General features: G+C 47.8%; 1 protein-coding gene, 3 long non-coding RNA genes and 1 pseudogene across 8 annotated transcripts in view; 2 read left to right on the top strand and 3 right to left on the bottom strand.

The window, feature by feature from the left end:
* Window positions 1-24580, top strand: part of LOC146425355 (uncharacterized) — a 569707-nt gene that overhangs the window by 218101 nt on the left and 327026 nt on the right. The window lies entirely within an intron of this gene.
* Window positions 2557-9799, bottom strand: LOC146425367 (separin-like). 5 transcript variants are annotated; one of them, XR_014846511.1, is made up of 8 exons: window positions 9740-9799; window positions 8821-8935; window positions 7529-8353; window positions 6955-7059; window positions 6632-6752; window positions 6240-6447; window positions 5553-5683; window positions 2557-4819 (listed from the first exon to the last, which is right to left on the bottom strand). XR_014846511.1 is itself a non-coding variant. In XM_085041707.1 (7 exons), exons 3-5 carry the CDS (start codon window positions 7027-7029, stop codon window positions 6413-6415), a joined length of 231 nt encoding a protein of 76 aa, XP_084897833.1. In that variant the 5' UTR covers window positions 7030-8353; window positions 8821-8935; window positions 9740-9799; the 3' UTR covers window positions 2557-4819; window positions 5553-5683; window positions 6240-6412. The 5 variants fall into 5 exon arrangements, 1 of the variants encoding a protein (XP_084897833.1); XR_014846512.1 differs by having other exon boundaries at window positions 6955-7998; window positions 8136-8353; XR_014846510.1 differs by having other exon boundaries at window positions 5553-5724; window positions 6955-8353.
* The window catches only part of LOC146425354 (uncharacterized), a 357803-nt gene continuing 335779 nt past the window's right edge, over window positions 2557-24580 (bottom strand). The window contains exon 3 of the long non-coding RNA XR_014846566.1: window positions 2557-3056. This is a non-coding gene — a long non-coding RNA (uncharacterized LOC146425354). The remainder of the gene's footprint in view (window positions 3057-24580) is intronic.
* Window positions 9932-20120, bottom strand: LOC146425366 (uncharacterized; annotated as a pseudogene).
* Window positions 21581-22612, top strand: LOC146425365 (uncharacterized). The gene is made up of 2 exons (XR_014846484.1): window positions 21581-21946; window positions 22503-22612. It is a non-coding gene; the product is annotated as an uncharacterized LOC146425365 (long non-coding RNA).

Raw genomic sequence — 24580 nt, 5'->3', positions numbered from 1 at the left:
GAATGCTTTCCTAGGCACATCCTGGCCAGCAAATAAAGTAATGCCTGATTCTCTATCACTTCAAATACAGTGTTAGAGGGTTTTTCTTATTTTCCCGCAGATTCGGTGACAGGCTAATTGCTTCCTTATCCTCTTTCTTAACGGGGTATTGTTTAACTGGTTGTTTCCCTTCATTCAACTTAATTTGGATTGGGGGTGCATTTTTAGCTCTTCCAGATACATTTGTTGCCCATACAACAGAGAACACTTGGTTCATAATTTCTTCACTAATTTCTCCTTCAGCCTCTGTGGTTGTTAGCATTAAACTTAATACCTCAACATATTGTTGATCATTTACCTCCAGAGTAATTTCCCCATCTTTAAATGAAATGGTTGCTTGTAACTGTTCCAACAGATCTCTGCCCAAAAGGGCTTTTGGAGATCTGGGCATGTACAAATACTTGTGAATACCCCATTGCTTTCCCAGTTTATACTTTAAAGGTTTGCAAAAATATGCTTTTTCAGATTGGCCAGTTGCCTCTTGAACCATAATATAATCATCCCCCACCAGCATTAAAGCTTTATTTAAAACCAAATATGTTGCCCCCGTGTCCACCAAAAATTCTATTTCTTTTTCTTTTTCCCCTAGCTTCATTATAACCAGTGGATCCGCTAGGGTGGAGTCCTCCGGTCTTCCTCAGTCTTCTTTCACGTGTGCGATGACCCCTTCTCGGCCTCGTCTTTGCTGGTTGTTCTGTTTTCTTTTTGGACATTGGATCTTCCAATGACCAAATTCCTTACAGTTAGCACACTGATCTTTACCTAACCTAGGTGGGCCTTGTCTGGGTGATCCCTGTCTGGGTGGTTCTTGCTCATGTTCTCCCTTTCTTTCTTTCTTAAAAACAACATTAACTGTAATAGTGTGTTATATTCTAAAGACCCATGAAGAGGCCATTTAATTCTGTATTCTAGCTTGTACAAAGGCCACTACAGAGTTAAAAATTTGATAAGAGTTCTTTTATCTTCTATACCTCTGCTCCCTGCAATTTCCTTCCAATGTGCTAAAACACAGTCTATATCCTCCCTGTTACTAGGTAGGCACAAAATCATTAAGCAAATGATACATTGTCTTCTTAGTAAATCTTTATCCAATCTCTGGCCTTCTAAATCAGTTCAAAAAATTATTATCCAGCTTCTAGTTCCCCTAAATTAGTAAATTCTAGCCCCCCTAAATCACCGGCCAAAGAGATCCAGTTCCTGGGAGTGAAGTGGCAAGATGGACAATGTCAGATTCCCACTGAGCTCATCAATAAGATCACCGTGATGTCTCCACTAACCAAAAAGAAGGAAACGCAATCTTTCCTAGAAGCCATAGGCTTTTGGAGAATGCATATTCCTGAGTACAGCCAGATTGTGAGCCCTCTCTACCTAATTACCCAAAAAAAAAATATTTCCACTGGGGCCCTGAACAGCAGCAAGCCTTTGCCCAGATCAAGCAGAAGATCGCTCATGCAGTAGCCCTTGGCCCAGTCAGGACAGGACCAGAAGTGAAGAATGTGCTCTATTCTGCAGCCGGGAGCAATGGTCTGTCCCAGAGCCTTTGGCAGAAATTGCCTGGCGAGACTAAAGGGTGACCACTGCGATTCTGGAGCCGAAGCTACAGAGGGTCCGAAGCCAACCACACCTCAACAGAGAAAGAAATCCTGGCAGCCATTGAAGGAGTCCCAGCTGCCCCAGTGGTAATTGGCACCAAAGCACAACTCCTCCTGGCACCCCGACTACCAATGCTGGGGTGGATATTCAAAGCAGAGGTTCCTTCTACTCACCATACCACCAATGCCACATGGAGTAAATGGATTGCCCTCATCACACAGCGGGCCCGTATTGGAAACCTGAGTCACCCTGGGATCTTGGAAATAATTACAAATTGGCCCGAAGGTGAAAACTTTGGTCTCACTGATGAAGAGAAGCAAGAACAAGTGACATGAGCTGAGGAAGCTCTACCATACAACCAACTGCCAGCAGAAGAAACACGCTACGCTCTTTTCACTGACAGTTACTTTCCTCTTGTAAGGACAAAGGAAAAATGGAAAGCAGCCGTATGGAGTCCCACACGACAGGTCACAGAAGCTACTGAAGGAGAAGGTGGATCGAGTCAACTCGCTGAGCTCAAAGCTGTCCAGCTGGCCCTGGACATTGCTGAGAGAAGTGGCCAAAACTCTACCTCTGCACTGATTCATGGATGGTAGCCAATGCTCTGTGGGGTTGGCTGGAAAAGTGGAAAAAGGCTGATTGGCAGTGTTGGGGAAAACCAACCTGGGCTGCTGAAGAGTGGAAAGACATTGCTGCCCAGGCAGAGAAACTACCTGTGAAGGTCCGCCATGTAGATGCCCATGTCCCCAAGAGCCGAGCTAATGAGGAGCACCGAAACAACGAACAGGTAGATCAGGCTGCAAAGATAAAGGTGTCCCAGGTAGACTTGGATTGGCAGCATAAGGGAGAGTTGTTCCTAGCTCGATGGGCCCATGATCCTGTCACCGAATCTGCGGGAAAAAATACACAACCCCTCCAACAACATTTTAATGTTAGAGAGTCAAGGCATTACTTTATTATCTGGCCAGGATGTACCACAGAAATCATCTCATCCACACATAGCCCGGGTGTGCAGAGAGAATCATTCCACGATACATAGCTTTTACTCGATTTCTCAGATATTTTATACAGTAAAAATACATAGGAAAGCATTGGGTCAGTGTTCGTTGGTCTAAAGTTGACCAAACCCCCAGTATTCAGTTTCTCATTGGATCTGAGTCTCCTCGCCTCTGATGCTAATTAGATTCTTCATTCTTCAGTTTTTCTTATCAGTCTTTTTTCTGGGCCAGGATGTCTTCAGCCCTGCTGGAGGTGGTCTGGGGTAGCTGTTTGTGATAGTTATCATGTCCTGTTGATAACCTCAAGGTCTTGGCGGATGTTCTGTTAATAGTCTTTATCTTTCTGGTTATCTTCGGGGTCACTCCCGACCTGTTAATATACTGAGTTCACCAGACCCCATCTGGTAGAACAATGCCCTAAAATTCCTTTTCCCAGGGTAAAGACAAACAAAACTTTTGACTAAAGTTATACAAAATTTTTAACCTGATATATTTTCCAACAATCCCTCAGGCCATCAAGGCAGAGATGCCACCTATAAATGGGCACGAGACCAAGGGGTGGATTTAACCATGGACTATATCTCCCAGGTTATCCATAACTGTGAAACGTGCTGAGATCAAGCAGGTGAAACCCCTGTGGTATGGGGAAAGGTGGTCCCAGCAAAAGTATGGTGAGGCCTGGCAGGTTGACTACATCACACTGCCTCAGACCCATCAAGGCAAGCACTATGTGCTCACAATGGCAGTAAACCACCACTAGATGGCTGGAGACCTACCCTGTGCTTCACGCTACAGCCTGTAACACCGTCCTGGGCCTTTAAAATCAAGTCCTCTGGAGGCATGGTACCCCTGAGAGAATTGAGTCTGACAACAGAACCCATTTCAAGAACAGCCTTATAAACATCTGGGCTAGGGAGCATGGCATTGAGTGGGTATACCATATCCCTCATCATGTACCAGCCGCTGGCAAAGTGGAATGGTACAATGGATTGCTAAAAACCACCTTAAATGTCAGCAATGTATTTGGGTACTCAGCCTGGTTCATGCAAAGTCCGATTTATTGTACAGAAGGCATTATTTTTATACAGTTACAAAGCATAACTTTAGCCGTTACAAGAACTTGATCTTAATGGGTTACTGATCACCTTCATCATTCCCAATCACCCCTGCTAATCACCCATCACAAGGTAAACATAGTTTTGCCTCAGTATCAGTCTCCTGCCCCTGCCAGGGGCTATTCAGGTTAACTTCTCTTAATTGTCCCACATTAACTGATAACAAAACACTTCTGCAGCTGCTGGACTTCGCAGCTGACACGTTGTACTGCAACACTTGAAGGCGCTGCGTGGGGGGACTTTCAAAAATTGGGAATGGCATTTAGCAAAGGCCACCTGGTTAGTTAACACCCGAGGCTACACCATTACATCAGGCCCTGCCCAATCTGACCCCCTGCATACAGTAGACGGAGACAAGGTCCCAGCAGTATATGTCAGAGGCTTGTTAGGAAAGACAGTTTGGATTAATTCTGCCTCGCGTAAAGACAAACACATCCGTGGGGTTGACTTTGCTCAGGAACCAGGATGCACCAGGTGGATAATGCAGGAAGATGGAGAAACATGATGTGTACCTCAGGGAGATTTGATTGTTGGGTGAGAACCACGTGTAATGTTGGGATGTCTATGTATCACTGCTTGCCGAATGTCACTGCCACTATTTGTATATAGCAATACGTATATATGTATAAATGTGTGTTTAGAGTTGAAATAGATTAGTTTGGGCATTAAGCTGACGATATGGAATAAGGGGTGGAATGTCTTGGGGTGATGTTATGATAATCCTGTATTACCTATTGTCTGCTTTTATGCCCAGAAATGTGGTCCTGTAGTTTTAACTGCGTTCAGCAGCCCGAAGGAAGGTCCGTCAGCACGGTTTAGTTTTGAAATTCTCCCCCAGGCTTCTTAGCCTGGGAGCGCGCGAGATGGGGGGAAGGGACATTCCTTTTGTCTGGCTGCTGCTGCTAGTTTTATTTTCCTGGGACTGCTTCTTTGCCATCTCCTTTTTGGACTTTTTTCGACTTGCTTTCTTGCCCGAGAATCAGGGGTGCCCCGGGAGGACAGTAGACGAGAATCCTCCAGGGAGCGACTGGAGCGACTCCGCCCGGTCCCCCAGGACCGCCCGGAGAGGAGAATCTATGCCCGAGGAAAAAGGACACTGAAGTTCATCAGCTGTTGGCTCAGGTTTAATAATTTTTTCCCCCTTTCCCCTTGCCTTGCAAGGCACTCTGTGTGTTTTGTTAAATAAACAGGGGTTTTTTCACTTTCATCCAAGAAATTCAGTTGTGGTGGGGGTGGGGGCGCCAGAAGCCCTTTGCTTTGGGGGAGGCGTTTATTCAGAGCGCTTTCCTCCTAGACTTGTCTCTAATCTGAGACACCATTCCTCCCCTCCTGGGACCATCCCACATCCCCATTCCCAATGTGTTATAAAGGAATTGTTCAAAATTGGGAATTGGGGTTGATCCAGAACCAATCCCAATGTCTCTATTCTTCCCTCCCTGGGACCCTCCCTGTTCCCTTTCCCACCCGGAGAAAGGGAATTGGGGCTTTTCCAGGATTTCACCCAATCCGAATCTCCCCATTCCTGTCCCCCCCCCCCTTCCCCACCAGGAGGAAGGGAATTGGTGCTTTTCCAGGACGAGCCTCAATCCCAATCTCTCCATTCCTCCCTCCCTGGAAAAAGGGAATTGGAGCTTTTCCAGGATTTCTCCCAATCCCAAACTCCCCATTCCTTCCCTTCCTGGCTCTCTGATAAGTAAAACTTGGTTCGCAAAACCACAAGAAAGAGGAAGGGGCCCCAACCCTGCACACCCTATCAAGACATCCTGTTTGTTCACAAAACTGCAAACAAAGAGGAAGGGGCCCCTACCCTGCACATCCTGTATCCTGTATTTGCTGGGAGTGGGCTGCTTGTAGAATTCCGCTTGGGGGGCACTGCGGACGTACGAGGAAGAAGAGAAGCCTGCCTCCCACGACCACCGAAGGGCAGAAGAAGACCCCCTAGCAACACCACAACGTAGGCGCTGTACCAACTCCGGAAGCTATACGTGGCCAGAAAATAGAGACTGCATAAAAAGAGGGGACTCTGACTGTCTCGGTGCGGTGTCGTGGGCAGAGCACAGACTCCCCGGCCGCCCAGCGCTGCTTTGCTCACTACTCGCTTGCTTTAAATAAATCAAATTATACTTAATTGGACATTGTCTCTGATTGATTATTGAGACCTAATTTATAACAGCTCCATCCCTCTCCCCTTTCCCACCTGGGGAAATTCCCAGAGCTGGGAATGGGGGCCAACCCCAATCCATCTTTCCCATTCCTCCCTCCTTGACTCCAGCCCTCCCAGTTGATCCCAGTATTCCCAGGGGATCCTGGTTGGTCCCATCTGATCCCAGTATCCCCAGCATCCCCACTATCTCCAGCAGATCCCAGTATCCCCAGTACCCACTCCAGGGGGATGCCGGAGATGCCCGTGGCTGCCATTCCCCAGCAGAAGGGATCCCAGTATCCCCAGTACCCCCAGCCCTCCTCCCAGTTGATCCCAGTATCCCGTACTCACTCCAGGGGGATGCCATAGCCACCTGTGGCCACCATTGCCTGGCAGAAGGGATCCCCAGTATATCCTAGTACCCGCTCCAGGGGGACACCAGTGCAGCTGTAGCCATCCATGGTCACCATTGCCCGGCAGAAGGGCACACACATGGTTCCAGCCGCTTCTGGAAGATTCCGGCTCTAGAAGGCGTGGCCTAGCTGGAACGTGGCAGCAGCTGTGGGATGGGGAGGGGTCAGGGTCAGCAATGGGGTGGGGTGGGGTGGGGAGGGGTCACCAACGGGGTGGGGAGGGGACCCCAGAGTCACCTCTGCTCCCAGAGCTGATCCCAAACCCCGGACATGGAATGACCCCTCCATGGATAGCCGGGATAGGGAAAAGGACCCCCTAGTAGCACTGACCGGTGACATCGAAGAACTTGGCCCTCTCGGCCTTGGGCAGCCCCTCCAGGGCCTCCAGCATTGCAGCCACACTCCGAACACAGCTCCGGGTCACCTGTGCCAGCCCTGGCCACCCCGAGGGCTGGAGGGACAGGGGGTCAGCCAGGGACCCCAGAGCCACAGAGAACCCTCCAGAACCATCCAGGGCACCTCGATCCCCAAATTCTAACCCAATATCCCATGGGAAAAGCTCCCAGAGTGGCTCCATCCCCAAATCCCAGCCCCACATCCCATGGAAAAGGCTCCCAGCCCCCCAAGGGGATCGGGATCCGTTCCTGGGGTACCTGGGAGCCCTGGAAGGCCTTGTGGATGGCATTGGAGAAGAGCTGGAAGTTGTGGGACAGCAGCTGCTTCAGCATCACTCACTGCCTGATGGAGTCGGGAGAGACCTGGAGTGCAAACGGAATCAGGAGCTGCTGGGAACAGAGCTGGGAATGGGAAAGGGATTCAGGAGCTTCTGGGAATGGTCCTGGACATGGGTACGGGGATCAGGAGCTGCAGGAACTGCTGGGGATGGAGCTGGGAATGGGGAAAAGTGGGATTTGGGACTCCACCTACTCCAGGAGCAGCTGCCAGGGCCAGGACCAGCACAGAGCACCCCTGAGGGATTCCAGGGAACCCCGAGGCCAGAGCGGCTCCCATTTCCCTCCTCCTCCTGCTCACCTTGGCCAGCAGCTGCCACAGGAGCTGCCCTTGGCCCTGGCAGAAGTCACAAATCCCAGGAAGCTCCCAGAGGCCGAGGGGCAGCTCCTGGCTCCTCCGGAGCAACTCCCCAAGCTGGGACACCACGAACTGGGCACCTTCCGCCAGCACCCAGAGCATCCTTCCCGAAAATTCCCCTGCCAGTGTTGCTCCTACCTGGCACAACAACGGGCCCATGGCACCTTTTCTGAGCTGGATCCCAGCTTACCGCAGCTCCGGGGGAACTTCCAGAGAACTCCCAGATCCCAAAAAAGCCCTGGCATCCTGCAGGGCCTCCGGAGTGTTGTGGAGCCGCTGGGCCTGGCAGGGGCAGTGGCAGCGCTCCAGGGTGAGCTCCAGGAAGCAGAGGGAATTATGGAGCCCCGGAGGGTCCGGAGCCTCACCCCGAAGCATGTCCAGCAGGAATTCCCGCAGCTGCCTGGCCAGGAAAAGGGGGCATGGAGCTCACTCAGCCTCGTAGAGGATGGCAGCAGTGTTCTGGGTGGTCTGGGAGGTGAAGAAGGGCGGCTGTGGGGGCGGCAGGGATTCTCTCGATTCCAGCAGCAGCAGGAAGCGTAGGGAGTGGATCCGAGTGGTCAGCATGGCTCTTCCCTCCTCCCAAGGCCCATCTGGCCCTGCTAGGGCAGCTGCAGATTTCCAGAGGACACTGAAGGTGCTGGAAGTGACCATGGCCCAATCCCAGTCGGAGCGGCAGCGCTGGAGCCACGTCCAGAGCAGCTCGGCCACGCTCCAGGTGCAGCTCCCGGCCCATCCCGCAGCGTACCGGAGCATGTGGAACAGGATCTTCTCCATGTAGAAGGGTGGGGCCTGAGGGACCAGGCTCAGGTGGCCCTGGGTGGTCTCTTGGGCCAGAGCAAGCAGCAGGGCCCCATGGGCCGGCAGCCCTCCAGGCTGGGCCAGCTGCTCCACGAAGGAGTGCAGGGCGCGGTCACACTTCTGGATCTGCCGGGAATGGGAGAGAGAGGGGCTCCGGAGGCTTTCCTGGGAAAAGGGGGGAGATGGGGTCAGGAGAGGGCAACTCGAGGGTCATTTCCTGGGAAAAGAGGGAGCTGGGATCAGAAAGAGGGCTAGGCAGAAGTGTCCAGAGGGATCCAGAGGTTTTCTGAGGAAAAGAGGGAGTCAGAGCCCGGAATCCAGCCCACAATCCCTCAAAGATCTCCCCAGTGGAATCCAGAGGCTTTCCTGGGGAAAAGAGGGAGCTGGGATCAGGACAGAGCCCCTCGAGGGTAACTTCCTGGGGAAAAGAGGGAGCTGGGGTTAGGACAGGGCCAGGCAGGAGTGACCAGGGGGATTCCAGAGGTTTTCCTGGAGAAAAGAAGGAGTCAGACCCTGGAATCCAGCCCAGAGCCCCCCAAAGATCTCCCCAGTGGGATCCAGAGGCTTTCCTGGGAAAAGAGGAAGACAGACCAAACTCAGAGCCCCCTCCCCAAAAAGGATCCCAGCCTCACCTGCAGCTTCTCCAGGCACTCCTCAATGCTGGCCTAGCTGTCCATTGTTCTATCCTTCCCATTTTTCTCATCCTTCCCGGGGGCTTCTTGTGAGGGGCTTCAACAGAACGCAGGGCTGGGGAGTGCAGGGGAGCTGTGGGACAACCAGAGCCCCCTGAAAACCCACAGACCCCCAAAGCCCTGAGCTGCCCCCAGTGCTTCGGGGCAGCCCCCAGCCCTCTCCCCAGCCCCACTGCTCGGCCTTCTTAGGGGTTCTGAGCACCCTAAGCCCTAATATCAACCCCACTGGGGGTCCCTAGCCCCATTCCTTGTCCCCCTAAGCCCCCAGCCCTGCTGCCCAGTGGCCCCAGTCCCACTCCTTGGCCCCCTTATAGGGTCAGGTCACCCTCAGTCCCTCCCCCATCTCCAGGGCATGCAGCCCCCTTGGCCCCATTCCTTGGCCCTGTTAGAGGCCCAAATCCAGCACCCTTCGAGCCCCCAGCCCCAATATCAGCCCCACTGGAGGTCCACAGCCCCCCAGCCCCACTCCCCTTAAGGGGTCAGATCCCCCCCAGTCCCCCCATCCAGGGCCCACAGCCCCCTGGCCTCACTTCCTGGCACTCCCAGGGACCCCCAGCCCCATTACCAGCCCCACCGGGGCTCCCCAGCTCCACTTCATGCCCCTCACAGTAGCCCAGACCTCCCCCTCCCACCCCATCAGGCCTCCCGCGGCCTTCACCCACCCCCCCCTCCCCTCACTCGTGGCCCACAGGGCCCCCCTCGCCTCTTCCCCCATGGGGCCTCGCTGCCGGGACCCTCCCGCTCTCAGCCGCCCTCCCCGGCTCTCCCAGTCCCCTGAGGGGGTCTCAGCGCCCCAAATTCCCCTCTCAGGACCTCCAAATTGCTCCAAATCCCCCCCGGGCCATGGCCCCCCACTCACGCCGCGCTGCTGCTCTGCTGCCCTCCAGAGGGTGGAGCCCGCCGGGCGCAGGTTCAAATCTCGGCCATAGCCAAACAGCGCGCGGCACCACCCCGACATCCCGCTCACGGCGCGGGGCATCACGGGAGTTGTAGTCCGCGCTCTGCTCGCTCTTTTTTTTGGGTGCGCATGCGGTGGGGTCATGGAGGGGGGTCAGTCGGGGTAGATGATGAAGCCCGAGAAGGTGCTGTACTTGTTGGTGTTGTCGCTGATATAGACAAATTCACAAGCTGACATTTTTAGAAATATAATATTGAACATTTATTAGGAGAACAAAGAGCATACGGTGCTAGGCGGGGATGGCAGGTTTGCCTTTGTCAGCCGCGCGCCCTATTCATCTTAATGTGTACTTAAGTACTTTCTGTAACTGTTACATATTCATTAAGTCCCGGAAAAAAGCTATTTACATTTCAACCACCCCTCTTTCTTCGATCCTTGCCCCCTTTTGCCAGCGCGGCGCCGCCTTGGGTCCTCTGGTTTGCCTCGGGGCTGAAGGCAGAAATCCCATCTCAATGTTTCTTCAGCTCTAATTCAATTTGTGGCTGACAGCTTCTCAGGGAGGTGTGAATGGAGATAACAGATTTCCTGGGATGCATGAGGTCTGTTTCTTTTTATTCCTTTAGGGTGTCTTGATCTCCGGCCTCGGCTTCTCAGCTTAAAAGACATTTATTACCATGTATTTCTGACCATGTTTTCTAGCATATTACAACTATTTTGAAGTTATAATTCACTCTAACTTTGTTTCTACTTAACTATATTTTATGTTAGTGCTACTTTACACAGTACCTTATCACTTGTAAATGTTAAATTCATATACGCAAAAGCCAACATTCACTATTCACTCATTTATCACACCACCGTGCACTTTGCCCCCGTCCAGCCTCACGAATACCTCATCGCCCACATCCAGGTGCAGGATGATGCTGTTGCTCGCGTAGTCGTTGTTCTGGTCTGCGTCCTGCGCGATGGCACTGGCCCGCATCTGCTGGGGAGGGGGGGGACATGGCTGTCACCCACCCCACCTGGCACCGACCTCCCACTGGCACCAGGGAAAGGGGCATCCCGCACCTGCCAGGAGGGACGCAGCTGTCACCGACCCACTCTTCCTGTCACCGACCCCACCTGGCACTGACCCCACCTGGCACTGACACCCCTGATGCCTGATGGTTTTTGTCTTTTCTCTTTATACCCTTTTTATACCATTTTTATACATTTTTAAACCTTTTCCCTTTCTTTGTACCTTTCACAAACCCTCCCTGTACCTTAGCCATACATGTCTATAACCCTTGTACTCTGATATTTAGCCTAGTTCGGGGGTTCTCTGGGGGAAGATGAAACATCCCTACTATCTCAAAACTAGAGGCTCCAACCTTGGACGTGACCTCATCTCTGGAACAAGATTTTGTAAACTAGGCTGTAGTCTCCCTTGGGGGGGGAATAATTAGAATAGGGGGACAATTACTTCATTTGTTAAGTTTCTTATTAGGGGATTTAATGTAGATATGCTAATTTTTAAGGTCCATAAAATTGTATACGCGTTGTACACGGGGTGTGCTCCTCGGTGTGATTCCACCTTTGATGAGGGGGCACTTGGGATCCTATCAAAACCAAGGTAATACTCTTTTTTCCTATACTGCTGTGTCTGCCTCTTATTTTTACCAGCTTTAAAGGCATCACATCCCCCCCCAGCACAAAGGGAAGGGGGGTCCCACACCTGCCGGGGGAGGGGACGTGGCTGTCACCTTGTAACGGGTGAACAACAAGAATTGCCCTTAGCAGTTGTATGGCCGAAGCACTTTATTGCAAAAATCCAGGGTTTTTAAACTGTAAGTTTGTTATGAGTTTACATTCTTGTGAGGCACAACAAACGTATTTTACCAACCACCATAAACCACGATAGGAACATGCATTAGGTATAACCAACCACCAACACCACGGTATGAGCACTCATTGGTTCTATCAGTTGTTTTACAATTATGTAACTTGTTTTTCACCTCTAGTTTTGCTGAGTCATTCCCAGAATGCTTTTCTAGTTAGCCGAAGTAATAGGAGTGAGCAAGAGTTTTACAAGGTATCGTGGTTTAACCCTGGCCAAACACCAAGGTACCCACGGCATCTACTTGCTCACTCTCCCCTGGTACAGCTGGGCAGAGGAGAGAAAAAAATGTTAATACACACAGGGCTCATGAGTTGAGATAAAGACTGGGAGACACTCCGAGGACAAAACAGGCTCCTCTTAAAGTTACAAAGTGAAATTTATTACTAACACAAAGTCAGAGGAGGGTAATGAGAAGTAAAAATAAGCACTTAAGACACCGTTTCTCTGCTCATCCCCTCCCTCTTTCCCACCAGCAGCACAGGGGGACATGGCATGGGGGATGTAGGTCAGTTCATCACCGAGATCTTCTGCTGCACAGGGAGAGGAGTTCTTCCCCTGCATAGCCGTGGGGTCCCTCCCACAGGAGGCAGCTCTCCGCAAACTCCTCCAGCATGGGTCCAAATCTCATGAGCAGCAGTCCGCCCCAACCTGCTGCAACATGAGTCTCCTCCCATGGGCAGACAGTCCTCCCAAAACTGCTGCTGCGATGGTCCCTCGTCCACGGGGCGCAGACCTCCAAGGCCAGGCTATTCCATCCCGGGAGCAAGGCCTCTCTCTCTACTGGGACTCCTACTGGATCACAGCCTCCTCCAGGCATCCACTCGCTCTGGCGTGAGCACCTCCCCACGGGCTTCAAGTGCATCTCTGCATCCCCTATGGACCCCATGGACTTCAGGGGGACAACCTGCTTCACCATGGTCCTCACCATGGCCAGCAGAGGACTCTCAGCTCCAGTGCCAGGAGCACCTCCTCCCCCACCTTCTCCACTGACCTTGGCATTTCCATGTTGTTTTCTCTCACATATTCTCACCTCCTCCTCCTCCTCTGGCTAAAAAGAAATGCATCCACCCATTGTTTTGATTTCTTCCAAAATATGTTATCACAGAGGTGTAACCAACATGTGTAATTGGCCTAGCCTTTGCCAGCAGCCTGTCCATCATCTGCAGAGCCATCAGAGATTGGCTCTGCTGGACATGGTGAAAGTTTCCAGAAGCTTAACACAGGAACCATTTTTGTGGCCCCCCCACTAGAAAAAACTGGGCCAAGAAAAAACAACACACATAATCTCCACTCCTTATTCCATACCATTTGCATCATACTCAGATCCCACAGAATCTATATATCTTCCAATTCTTCCATTATATGTATTTCTCATTACCGGAATACTTTCTTACCCACACATACAGCTTAAACTTCATCCTTAAACCATCTCTATACCCAAACATACATTCTTTTCATTAACTACTACTATTGCCTGTCCTTTCACATTCCCCCAGGTCTCCATTTCAGCAGGATGAGGGGTCAGGACTGGAGAAAGTAGTACACTTGATGGTTGGGCACCAACACCATCCTGGCTCATCATTGCATTCTTATTCCTCGCAAAATTCCTTCTTCAGCAGTTCATGTCACTCCTGCTACTTTACCTCTTGCAACATACAACTTACACCAGAGATTATTCCTCCCCCAAGGTTAAATCTCCTTGAGGCACACACCGGGTGTCCCCATCCTCATGCATTACCCACCAAGTACACCCAGGTTCTTGGGCAAAGACAATCCCATGAATGGGTTTTCCTTTTCCCGTGGAGGAAGAAATCCACACTGACTTTCCCAGCCACTTCCTTATGTGTAATGCAGGGACCTTGTCTCTTTCCACTGTGTCTAGGGGCTTAGTTTGGGCAGGACCAGGGTGGTTAGCAGATCCCTTCATGTTAACCAGCCAAGTGGCTTCTGCTAAGTTCGTGTCTCAGTGCTTCCATGTTCCATTACCTAATGCCCTTAACATAGTTTTCAGCAGCCCATTATACCTTTCAATCTTCCCAGAGGCCTGTGGATGGTAGGGAATGTGATATATCCACTTAACGCCATGTCTCTTTGCCCAGGAGCTTATAAGATTATTCCGAAAATGAGTCCCATTATCTGACACAATTCTTTCTGGGGTTCCATGTCACCACAAAATGCGTCTTTCAAGACCAAAGATCATGATCTGGGCATTTGCATGGTTTACTGGGTACATTTCCAACCAGCTGGTTGTTGCCTCTACCATGGTGAGTATATAACACTTGCCTTGGTGAGTTCATGGCAATGGCCCAATGTAATCAATCTGCCAGGCCTCACCATACTGGAAACCCAGCCGTCTCCCTCTATTTCAGAGAGACTTCACTCGTGTGCCTCACTTGATGGCAGCACATGTTTCACGTTGGTAGATAATGTGTGTAATGGCCTCCATGGTCAGGTCCACCCCTCGATCACGAGCCCATCTGTATGTTGCATCCCTTCCAAGATGCCCGGATGTTTCATAGGCCCATCAGGCTATAAACAGCTTACCCTTTCTTTCCCAATCTAGGTCCACCTGAGCTATCCCAATTTTGGCAGCTTTATCTACCCGTTCACCGTTTTGATGTTCCTCGGTGGCACGACTTCTAGGCATGTGTGCATCTATCTACATGATGTACTTTCAGATTCATGTTTTCTACCCGTGCAGTGATGTCCTGCCACAATGCAGCAGCCCAGATGGGTTTGCCCCTGTGTTGCCAATTACTCTTCTTTCACTGCTGCAGCCACCCCCATAGGGCATTAGCCACCATCCAGGAGCCAGTATAGATATAAAGAACGGGCCACTTTGCTCACTTGGCAATCTCTAGGGCTAGTTGAATGGCTTTCACCTCTGCAAATTTGCTTGATTCACCTTCCCCTTCTGCAGCCTCAATGACTTGTCATGTGGGATGTGACACAGCAGCTTTCTACCTTCGATGGTTTCCTATCACACAGAAGAATCCATCAGTAAATAAAGCATAGCCTCTTTTGTTTTCTGGTAACTTGGTATATGGTGGTGCTTCTTGGGCACAAGTCACCTTTTCAGGCAATGCTCCAAAATCTCTGGCTTCTGGCCAATCCAGAATCTCTTCTAGAATTCCTGGGAAATTGGGTTTTCCCATTTGGGCTTGTTGTGTAATTAAGTCTACCCACTTACTCCATGTAGCGCTGGTTGCATGATGTGTTGATGGCATGTTTCCTTTGAACATCCAGTGTAGGACGGGCAACCACGGGGCCAAGAGGAGACACGCTTCTGTCCCAACAACTTCTGAGGCAGCTCGAACCCCCTCATAAGCTGCTAGTATCTCTTTTTTGGTTGGAGTATAGTGGGCTTCTGATCCTCAAGAATTCTGGCTCCAAAACCCTAATGGTCGACCTCAGGTTTCCCCTGCGGTCCTTTGCCAGAGGTTCCAGGTGAGGCCCTGCTCCCCAGCTGCAGTGCAGAGGATGTTTTGCACAGCTGGTCCTGTCCGAACAAGCCCAAGAGCTACTGCACAATCTATTTCCCGTTTGATCTGCTCAAAGGCCTGCTATTGCTCAAGGTCAGAGAAAGGGGTAATCAATAGGTAACTCAAGTTAACTATTGAGAGACAGAATATGTGAATTCTAAATAATAAAGCAAATACCCACTTCTCTGACTTTGTCTCTGAACTGTCTCTGGGCCGGCTTGGGGCTAATCAAACTGGCACCTCAGATGGGACCCTAACTCTGCTCAGCTGCCAGATCCAGGGGTAATCAGACCTCCCAGTCATGATCCTGAATTTTCAGGGGGAGCTCAGCTGTCCTTTGGCTCATGGCGGGGGTAGACCAAGGACCATCTGCACCAAATAAAGGTATTTGCTATTAAAAAAACCCAAAACAACAAACAAAAATACCTGCAGGTCTGGGGTACAAGTCCCTGAGGGTGGGTTGAGACTGGGTCTCCCAAAATTAGTACCGGGGAAGGGGTTGGACCCCCAGGGGTTGGACCTCACTATAGTGAAAGGTACCTTTAAGGGGTTGGACCATCAGGGGTTGGACCCCACTGTAGTGCACCATCGTACTGCTACTTCTGTTCTGTCTGTTGTTATTTTGTTACTGTGTGTGTGAGAACGAATGAGATGTGTCCTGAACACGAAGCAAGTGTGGAGCTCTATCTGCGGTTCCTTTATCTGGTGACAGAAATGGCCAGAGAAAAGCAAAGCGATTGGCAAAGAGTGAATGAGTATAAATCATATATAAACCATTGGTTTGGATTTTTTTAATGTGTGTGCATCTACTGTTTGTGTGCAAATTACCTGCTCTAATTTGTATTTTGCTGGCATATAAATCCATGCTGGGATGCCCATGAGATAAAAGTAACTTGCTGAATATTGACACATATTTTAAATGCCTTTTGAATTTTTTGTGTGTATGCTGTTTCTCTGCATATGCTAGTAGGTATCCCTTTGGGACTCCTGTGTGTGTGTAGCTGATATTTGTGAGCATACTTGTTCTGTGCATTTAGAAATAATCTAAATTTATGAAAGAAATGTAGTTTGTTACCAAGAGAGCAAAACCAGTCTATGATACTGGCTTTAAAGAAGGAAAATAGAAATCTCTGGAATATGACTGTGTAGAATGTTTTAGTAGAAAGAGGTGTCTGAGGCATGATCTCATGGAAGAAGAGGTTGAATTTTTAATATCTCCTGGAAAAAGGGAAAGGGGGGCAGCATCTGGGGAGCCTGTGACTACAGATTCTCTTCCATGGGAAATTTTCCTTTTTCTCTCTTGCTATAAAGAAAACATAGATATGCTCTATGGTAATGAAGAATGTTTTGCAATGGGGGTTGAGATGCCTCGGCCAATCACCCCAAGGAGTGGGTGATTGTTGGCCAATCCGAATGCCTTTCTCTATTCTATAAAATTCGGATGTTTTAAAATAAACCTTCTTCTCCGCTTGGATTTCATGCCTGCTGTTTCGCTCCCTTACTGGTTCGACAGCGACAGGAGCCTCCCGCAGCATGGGATGAAGAGGGAATGAGTGAGCATGTTGAAGGTGAAGGGATGTTGAGTCCGGTAGCAGGTAGCACCCAAAATAGAATAAAATAAATTAATGGAAAAAGGGGGGGGGTGGTGGTAACTCAAGCCCCACTTCGGGAAGCTGCCGGGACGGAAGGGCCAGTTACTGTTAAAGTGCTGTTTTTCAGTAGCAGATTTGAGGTCCTGGAAAGAGCTCGCAAAATCATACAGAACAGATCCTGAAAAAGTAGCTAAAATTTTTGAAACATTACTTTGGACTGTGTATTGGTTTGAAAACAAACCAGTGGGAGATCACAAGTCAAGACTGAAAGTAAAAATAAGTGAAATAATACAAGGAAAAGCACTGACAAAGTCAGATACAACCTAACACCCTGTTAGGGTGGTGGTAGCAGTCCAACTGAAGTAGTTCAGTTCAAGTGGTGATCCTGTGAAGGTCTGGTCTCCAGCTGAAGGTCCAGTGGTAGCTCTTGTCCTCTGGGAACCCAGTAGACAGGGCTAGCTCAGGCAGTTCCAAGGCCAGGTTATATCCAGGTGGGAACACCTGGCTCCTCCTGGGCAGAGCATCTCACAATGGGATGAGATAAGTCCATGAGTCACACGGTGGGTCCCTGATGGCCCATTGCCTGTCATCCCGGAGTGGGTCATTAGCAGGTGATAGCAGCTAACGGCCCACAGCTGGTGGTAATAGAATACTTAAATACATCTGTATTGCAACCTAGGACAGACTGTGATTTTAGTGTGTGCCAATTGAGTATTGTTTTGGATGCTTTTTGTATGTGCTTGCTTAGCCGAGCCTTCAGGCAGCCAGAAGGGTTGCCTTAGAGGAGATGCAAATTGACACTGCTGAGAGGAAAGTGTGAATGATGTCTTCCCCTCAAAACCAAGCTCTGCCTGCTTGCAGAGAAGGGCAACAGAATTGGTTGTGTTGCAAAATAAAACTAGCTATCAGAAAATATAAGAATTTCCAATGGGAGGTGAAGGAGGCAGGAATTCATCCTTCTCCCCACTCTAACATGTGTTATCACTGTGCAAGTTTGTTTTAATATCATTAACAACTTTGAATATTCAAATGTATCCTCATCAGAGAAAAAGCTAAGTGTATCCAGACGTGAGACAAGGAGCCACTCAAGCCACAGAAGCAAAAAAACCTGCTGAATACCCTTGCAACTGTGAGATCTACGGCCAGAGACTCATTTTATGTGAATAAAATTAACTCCAGACAAAGAGGAACACGAAAGAACCACATTGGACAATATAATAAACAGTAAAAGCTGCAACAAAACACAAAAAATCTAAAATGAAACACATTAAATGGTTGGGTTTTTTCTATTTCCAGAGCAGTGTTACCCACAGTGTTGTTCCTGGATCAGTCAACTATCCTAGCAGAACCTTGTAATAATTGTAACAGGAATGTCTTCAGATGCAAAAGGGTAAGTAAGCCAGAAAGAAAAGAGAGTGGTATCCTTTTTAATACACGCACGTAAAACAACTGCTACATTAATAATTAGCTTATGGACTTAAATATAAATTTGCAAAATTGAGATATAACCATACGTAAATCAAACAAAATAATTTTCTTTTAAATGAAAAGGTTTCAAAAGGATGGCTGGCTATTCTAACAAGGTGTTAAGACTGAGTAAGTTCTATTAGTGATTGTCACATTTCTAACTGATGCTGTTACATGTATATTTGTTTGTCTAGCATTTGGGAATGCTAGGCCCCATAGAAGGAAGATACTGCCTTTGAGAAATCGCTGGAGATCATGGAACGATCTGCCAGGCTTTGGGCTCTGCAGCTTAAAGATGCTTTTAAATTTAAAATAGCAGTTACCATTCATATGAATTCCAATATGCTTTCCTCTTTCCTTTCTGCTCTGTCTGCTAGAATTCCCACCAAAATGAGGGGGGGGGGAGAAGATAGTTTAATTCGATCACAAGCAGGGAAAACTAATGATACAAGAGTCCTAGTCAGTTACCATTCATATGAATTCCAGTATGTTTTCCTCTTTCCTTTCTCCTCTCTTTGCTAGCAATCCCACCAAAGGGGGAAAGGTACCCTAATTAAATCACAAACGGGAAAAACTATCAGTAGTCCTGATCACTGTCTTGAGCCACGAGGTTGGCTGCCAAAACCTGAAAAGGTTGATGTCTCTGAGACACTTCGGGATGCCTGTGTGTGCAGTGTGTGTGTGTGGGGAGGAGGCGGGTCAGGCCTTGCCCTGGTGAGAGTGAACTGCTCCTTACCCCGTCCCCAGAGCATCCCAGCCCTGCAGTGGTGCTCTCAGTCATGGAAACAGCTGAGGCAGTGCTCCATCCCCGACTCTAGAGAAACCCAGAAAACAAATCCCACTGGGGGAGGGAAGGCCCAAGAAGGCCAAGGGAATTAACATTCCTCTTAGAATTTCTATATAATTGCTTTTCTATCTCTTCTTTTTCTTCAAAATATTTCGATATAAAACCACGGCTTATCTTTCTAAGGAAAAACTAAGTCCCTTTGAAATTCTGTATGGAAAGCCCTATGGACACTTCTTGGGGGTTTAAAGAGGTATGGGACAAACAGCATGGTTACCCAAGTTATCCTGGCTTAAACAATTGTTTGTAATAGTTATTTGTATTATTGCATTGTAACTTACTGTCTCTATTAGTAGTTATTGGTGTATGATATTATGTACTTGGAATCGTGATGCTTATGCTCAATGGCAAAAGTACAAACTTAGAAATAAGATAGAGAAAGGTACTTTCAAGACATACAAGATTTATAAAGAATTACAAATAACCAAAGAAAAAGGGGGGATTGAAAAAGGGGTAATCAATAGGTAACTCAACTATTGAGAGACAGAATATGTGAATTCTAAAACCTAGAAAACAGGATTCCCTTAATCTTGACAAGATAAGAGGGACAAGAATCTGTTTGAAGCCAGCACACAAACTGCTGAATCATCCCACAAAGGACTGCACATGCTCCAGAGAGAAAGGTGAAAAGTGCATTGTGATGAAGACTACTAAATCTTCATCATGAAAAGACCCCCAAAGACCACCAGGAGACACAGCGCATGTGTGGCACACATGCTAATGATATTAATGACCTCTGAGAAATAATTTCTATAACCACTCCTATCCCAAGGAATGTGATGAATATTCATGAATTTTACCCATATTTTGTTGTTGGAAATGCAGTGTGTGTGTTTGGAGGAGTGAATCCCCCACACCCAGAGCACCGAATAAAGCAAATACCCACTTCTCTGACTTGGCCTCTGAACTGTCTCTGGGCCCGCTTGGCACTAGTCAGGCCCCACTCAAAGTGGTTCTTCTTCTGAGTCACTCGATAGAGGAGGCCTACAAGCTGACTATAACCTGGAATGTGCATTCCCCAGAACCCCACAAGGCCCAGAATAGCTTGTGTCTCCTTCTTATTAGCTGGTGGAGACATAGTTGCAATTTTGTCAACCACCTTTGTAGACACATGACAGCATACATCCTGCTATTTTGTTCCCAAGAACTGGATCTCCTCTGCAGGTCCCTTTACCTTACGTTGTCTTATGGCAAGCCAAGCATTCAGAAGAATTTGGATTATTTCCTTCCCCTTCTCAAAAACTTCTTCTGCTGTGTTCCCCCAAGCAATGATATCAAAATATTGTAGGTGTTTTGGAGCTCTACCCTGTTCCAGAGCAGTGTGGATCAGGTCATGGCAGATGGTGGGGCTATGTTTCCACCCCTGGGGCAGTTGGTTCTGGGTGTATTGGACACCCCTCCAGGTGAAAGGAAATTGTGGTCTGCATTCTGCTGCCAGAGGTGATGCCTGAAACAGGCTACCTGAAAACAGAGACCAAAACAATTAGGTGTATAAAAAGCGGACAAATTTATTCAAGGCCTTCAAGGTACATTCAGGCAAGCAAAGTCCCCCTTGGGGACTACACCCAAAATGGATGCTGGGTCACGAGCTCTTCACCTTTTATAAGTTTTGTCTTATTAGCATATTGGTCCCTAGTTCTCCAATCACACCTTCAGGTGATGATACTGGCTGCTCCAGGCCCTGCTCCCCTCTTTCCACTGTTGTTTACATATTTCAGGCCCTAGGGTAATGAATATGTCCTTGAATCTCCTTCCAGAGAGCTTTGTTTTGTTTAAATGTGTTGGGAACAGAGGTTTTCAGCATTCTGTAAGAGCACAGAACTACACCAAGTTACAGACACATGAAGAGAAAAAAACCCCGCAAAATTATTAGGTATCAGAGGGACTGAGAAAAATGCATTAGTGATGTCAGTTGTGGCATACCATTTGGCTGCTTTTGACTCCAGCTTATATTGGAAGTCCTGATACAAGGGAATTAGAAGTTAAGCAATAACTTGTTAGAAACTGCTGAACAATGTATTGCTTACTTAACATTCATTGTGTTTGCCAAAAAAGGACTGTGACCCAGTTGGTACTTGTGGAACCTCCACACTGGCAAAAATCAGACCTGTTGTTTTGACTTTTGAACTCATTATAATACGAAGCGGGGATAGGTTATGCATATGTATAAGCGGATTGAGAAACTCTAGGAATGTGTAACATGTAACCACATATATACGGAGCTATACGGGATTGATGGTGTGCGTGTCTTTGGAGGGCTACCTCCCATGTGCCCAGTGCTGCAATAAACATACCGGCTTTGCAACTTAAAATTATATAGGTTATGAAGTCTTGCCTCTTTTTCTGTGAATCATTTTGGCGAGCCAGCAGGAGAGCCTCTGTCCGGTGCAGGGCTGACTGGGAACAGACTCTTTGGCACGCCCTGGGGCTTTTTTCCCTGGAAGACTTCTGCTTCCAGCTCAACCACTGCCCAGGCAGAGGAAGTATCTATTGGCACTACGGAGAAATGGTATGTTTATCAATCAATAAGTCTACAAGGCATACGTGTAGCCAGGGAGGGCTGGTAAGGCACTAGAGACATCTAAGTGCACAGCGAAGGTCCCTGTTTGGGCTTGCAAGCAGCTAGCCATGGGCTGGCGGGGAAAGGATTCTACAAGATCTGCCAAGAGCGATCAGGGCAAATCCGAGAGTTCTGCTGCATTTCAGGTTTGGAAGCCAAGATAGACCTGCCAATGACTGTATAAGAGGCAGGAGAAAGGGTAGGCAGAACATTACTGGGTGTGTGGGTGTGTGGAGCTCCTATGGTGGCTGTGTGTGTGTGTGCTCAGTTTCTGGTAACTGGATCCCGAAACTAAGCGCAGACCGGGGGCGGAAGTGACGCCCCGGATAACCCAGATCCCAGAAGTAAGTTATGAGTATTTGGATTTCGTGTATTGTTTTGATATTGTGCATAGAAGTTTATTGTGTAATTCGTCTTTGCTGTGATGGTGTGTTGAGTAATTGTATGCTGTGTATGACAGTTTAAGCTATAACGATTAAACGGAGGGAGAAGAAAGACAGAGGAGGATACTAACCAAGAGACACACCCTAACCGAGGAGTGGTATAATACATTATACAGGTGACCTAGAGTGGGTAATATAACATTTAAATAAAGATTTTAAGTAAAATCTTTAGTGGCCATAGTAAAGAAATAATGGCAAAGAGCCCCCTTAAATGCATTTTAGTACACTGGAAAGAAATAGCTGGGACGGGGGGCAAGAAAATAAGAAGACCCTTATTAAATATTGCAACCAGTGGTGGCCTTTATATAAATTAGATTATGACAAAAAATGGCCACTTTTTGGATCTTTAGATTATAACACCTTTCTGCAGTTAATGTTTTTGAGGAGAGAGGGAAAGTGGGATGAAGTTTCTTATGCAGACATGTTTTTCTCTTTCTGAAACCACCCCGAATGGCAGAGAGACTGTGGGCTTGTACCACCTCAGGATCCCTTGATATTGGCCCTTGAAAGGGAAAATAAAACTACTAAGAGCAGACTCAAGCGATTCTGTTCAGCCTGCAGCATAGGCCAGAGATGTATAAAACCAGACAAGGTTCATCAGGCAGCAACACAAGAATAAGAATTAACTGATTTTCTTAAACCCCCTCCTAGGAAGAGAGAGGATGATGCAGACTCAGAGGACACGCCTTCCCCTCCAAGAAGCCCGGTCTCTGCTAAAACACAAGGGAAGCAGGGGCAAGTGCTGCAAGCACCACTGTGAGAGGCAGTAGGGCCAGAAGGTAATACAATGCTGATCAGAGTACCTTTTTCTACCATTGACATAGAAGCATGGAAAAAGATTGCAAAAGATTATCGAGCAGATCCAACAATCATATGTAAACATTTATGTTTTATAATGAAACAACATAATCCCAATTGGAATGATATTCAATTGTTATTGGAAGCTGTAACAGAAAGCGAAAAACGATTAATTTTGAAAAAGGCAGAAGATTTGGCTGAGGATTATTACAAAACATGACAGGAGGAACACAAAGAATATTTGCCACTCCAGGACCCAAAATGGGATCCAAACAGAGCAGCCAAAATGGCTAAACTACAGGCTTATCAGGAGTGGATAGTGAAAGCCATGGAAAAGACAATTCCTAAAACCATGGACTGGTCAGCACTGTATGCAGTCAAACAAGGCCCCTCCAAGTCTCCAACTGACTTTCTAGAACAATTAAAAGATGCTATGTGCAAAAACACAACACTGGACCCTGGGTCAGAGGTGGGGATACAACAACTAGTGTCTCTCTTTTTGGGCCAATCACAGGGGGACATTAGACGTAAACTCCAGAAACTGCGTTCAACTGAGAGCAGGAATTTAGAGGTATTATTAGATGAGGCATTGAGAGTGTAGAGTAACCAAGAGGCAATATATAAAGAGGAAGTCAAAAAGTTAGTGACTTTGGTGGAAGAGAGTGGAGAAAGGAGTAATCAGAAAGGGAGACAGAGGCAAGGAAAAACCAGACTGCACAAGGACCAGTGTGCAAACTGCAAGAAATTCGGACATTGGAAGGATAAGTGCCCAGAGAAGAAAAATACACATCCCAATAAGAAACGGGATAACTCTGAGGAGAAAGAGATTGCATATGTCAAGGAAGACTGAAGAGGACAGGGGGATTCCACCCTAGCAGATCCCCTGGTTATAGTGAAGCTAGGGGAAAAGGAGAAAGAAGTAGAGTTTCTGGTAAATACGGGGGCAACTTATTCAGTCTTGAATAAAGCTTTGATGCCTATAGGGGAGGATTATGTCATGGTAAAAAGTGCCACAGCCCAACCTGAAAAAGCATATTTCTGTAAGCCCCTGAAGCATAAACTTGGGAAACAATGGGGAATTCATAACTTTTTATACATGCCCAACTCTCCAAAAGCACTCTTGGGTAGAGACTTATTGGAACAATTAAAAGCAACCATTATGTTTAAAAATGGAGAAATTACTCTGGAAGTGAATGATCACCAATATATAGAAATATTAAGCTTGATATTGACAACAACTGAGACTGAAGAAGAAATTAGTGAAGAAATAACAAATCAAGTATTTCCTGGGGTTTGGGCCACTGGTGTTCCTGGGAGGGCTAAGAATGCACCTCCCATACAAATCAAACTCAAGGACGGAAAACAGCCAGTTAGAGTTAAACAATATCCTTTAAAGAAAGAAGACACAGAAGGAATTAGCCCAGTAATAAAAAACTTTTTGCAGCTAGGACTATTGAAAGAATGCCAGTCTGATTTTAACACCCCTATACTACCTGTTCGCAAACCTGACGGATCATACCGGCTAGTGCAGGACTTAAGGGCTGTAAATAAGAGAGCAGAGGACCTCTACCCTGTGGTGGCAAATCCATATACTTTATTAACGGAATTAACACCGGAGTTAATTTGGTTTACTGTTCTAGATTTGAAAGATACCTTCTTTTGCCTCCCTCTCCATGAAGCCAGCCAGAGAATATTCACCTTTGAATGGGAAAGCCCTAAAAGTGGACGTAAAACTCA

Source organism: Lichenostomus cassidix, chromosome W (assembly GCF_008360975.1).
Source record: "Lichenostomus cassidix isolate B80296 chromosome W, HeHo_3.0, whole genome shotgun sequence".
Taxonomy (NCBI): Eukaryota; Metazoa; Chordata; class Aves; order Passeriformes; family Meliphagidae; genus Lichenostomus; species Lichenostomus cassidix.
Note: the sequence above shows the minus strand (reverse complement) of the source record. Positions and strands in the feature narration are given on the sequence as shown.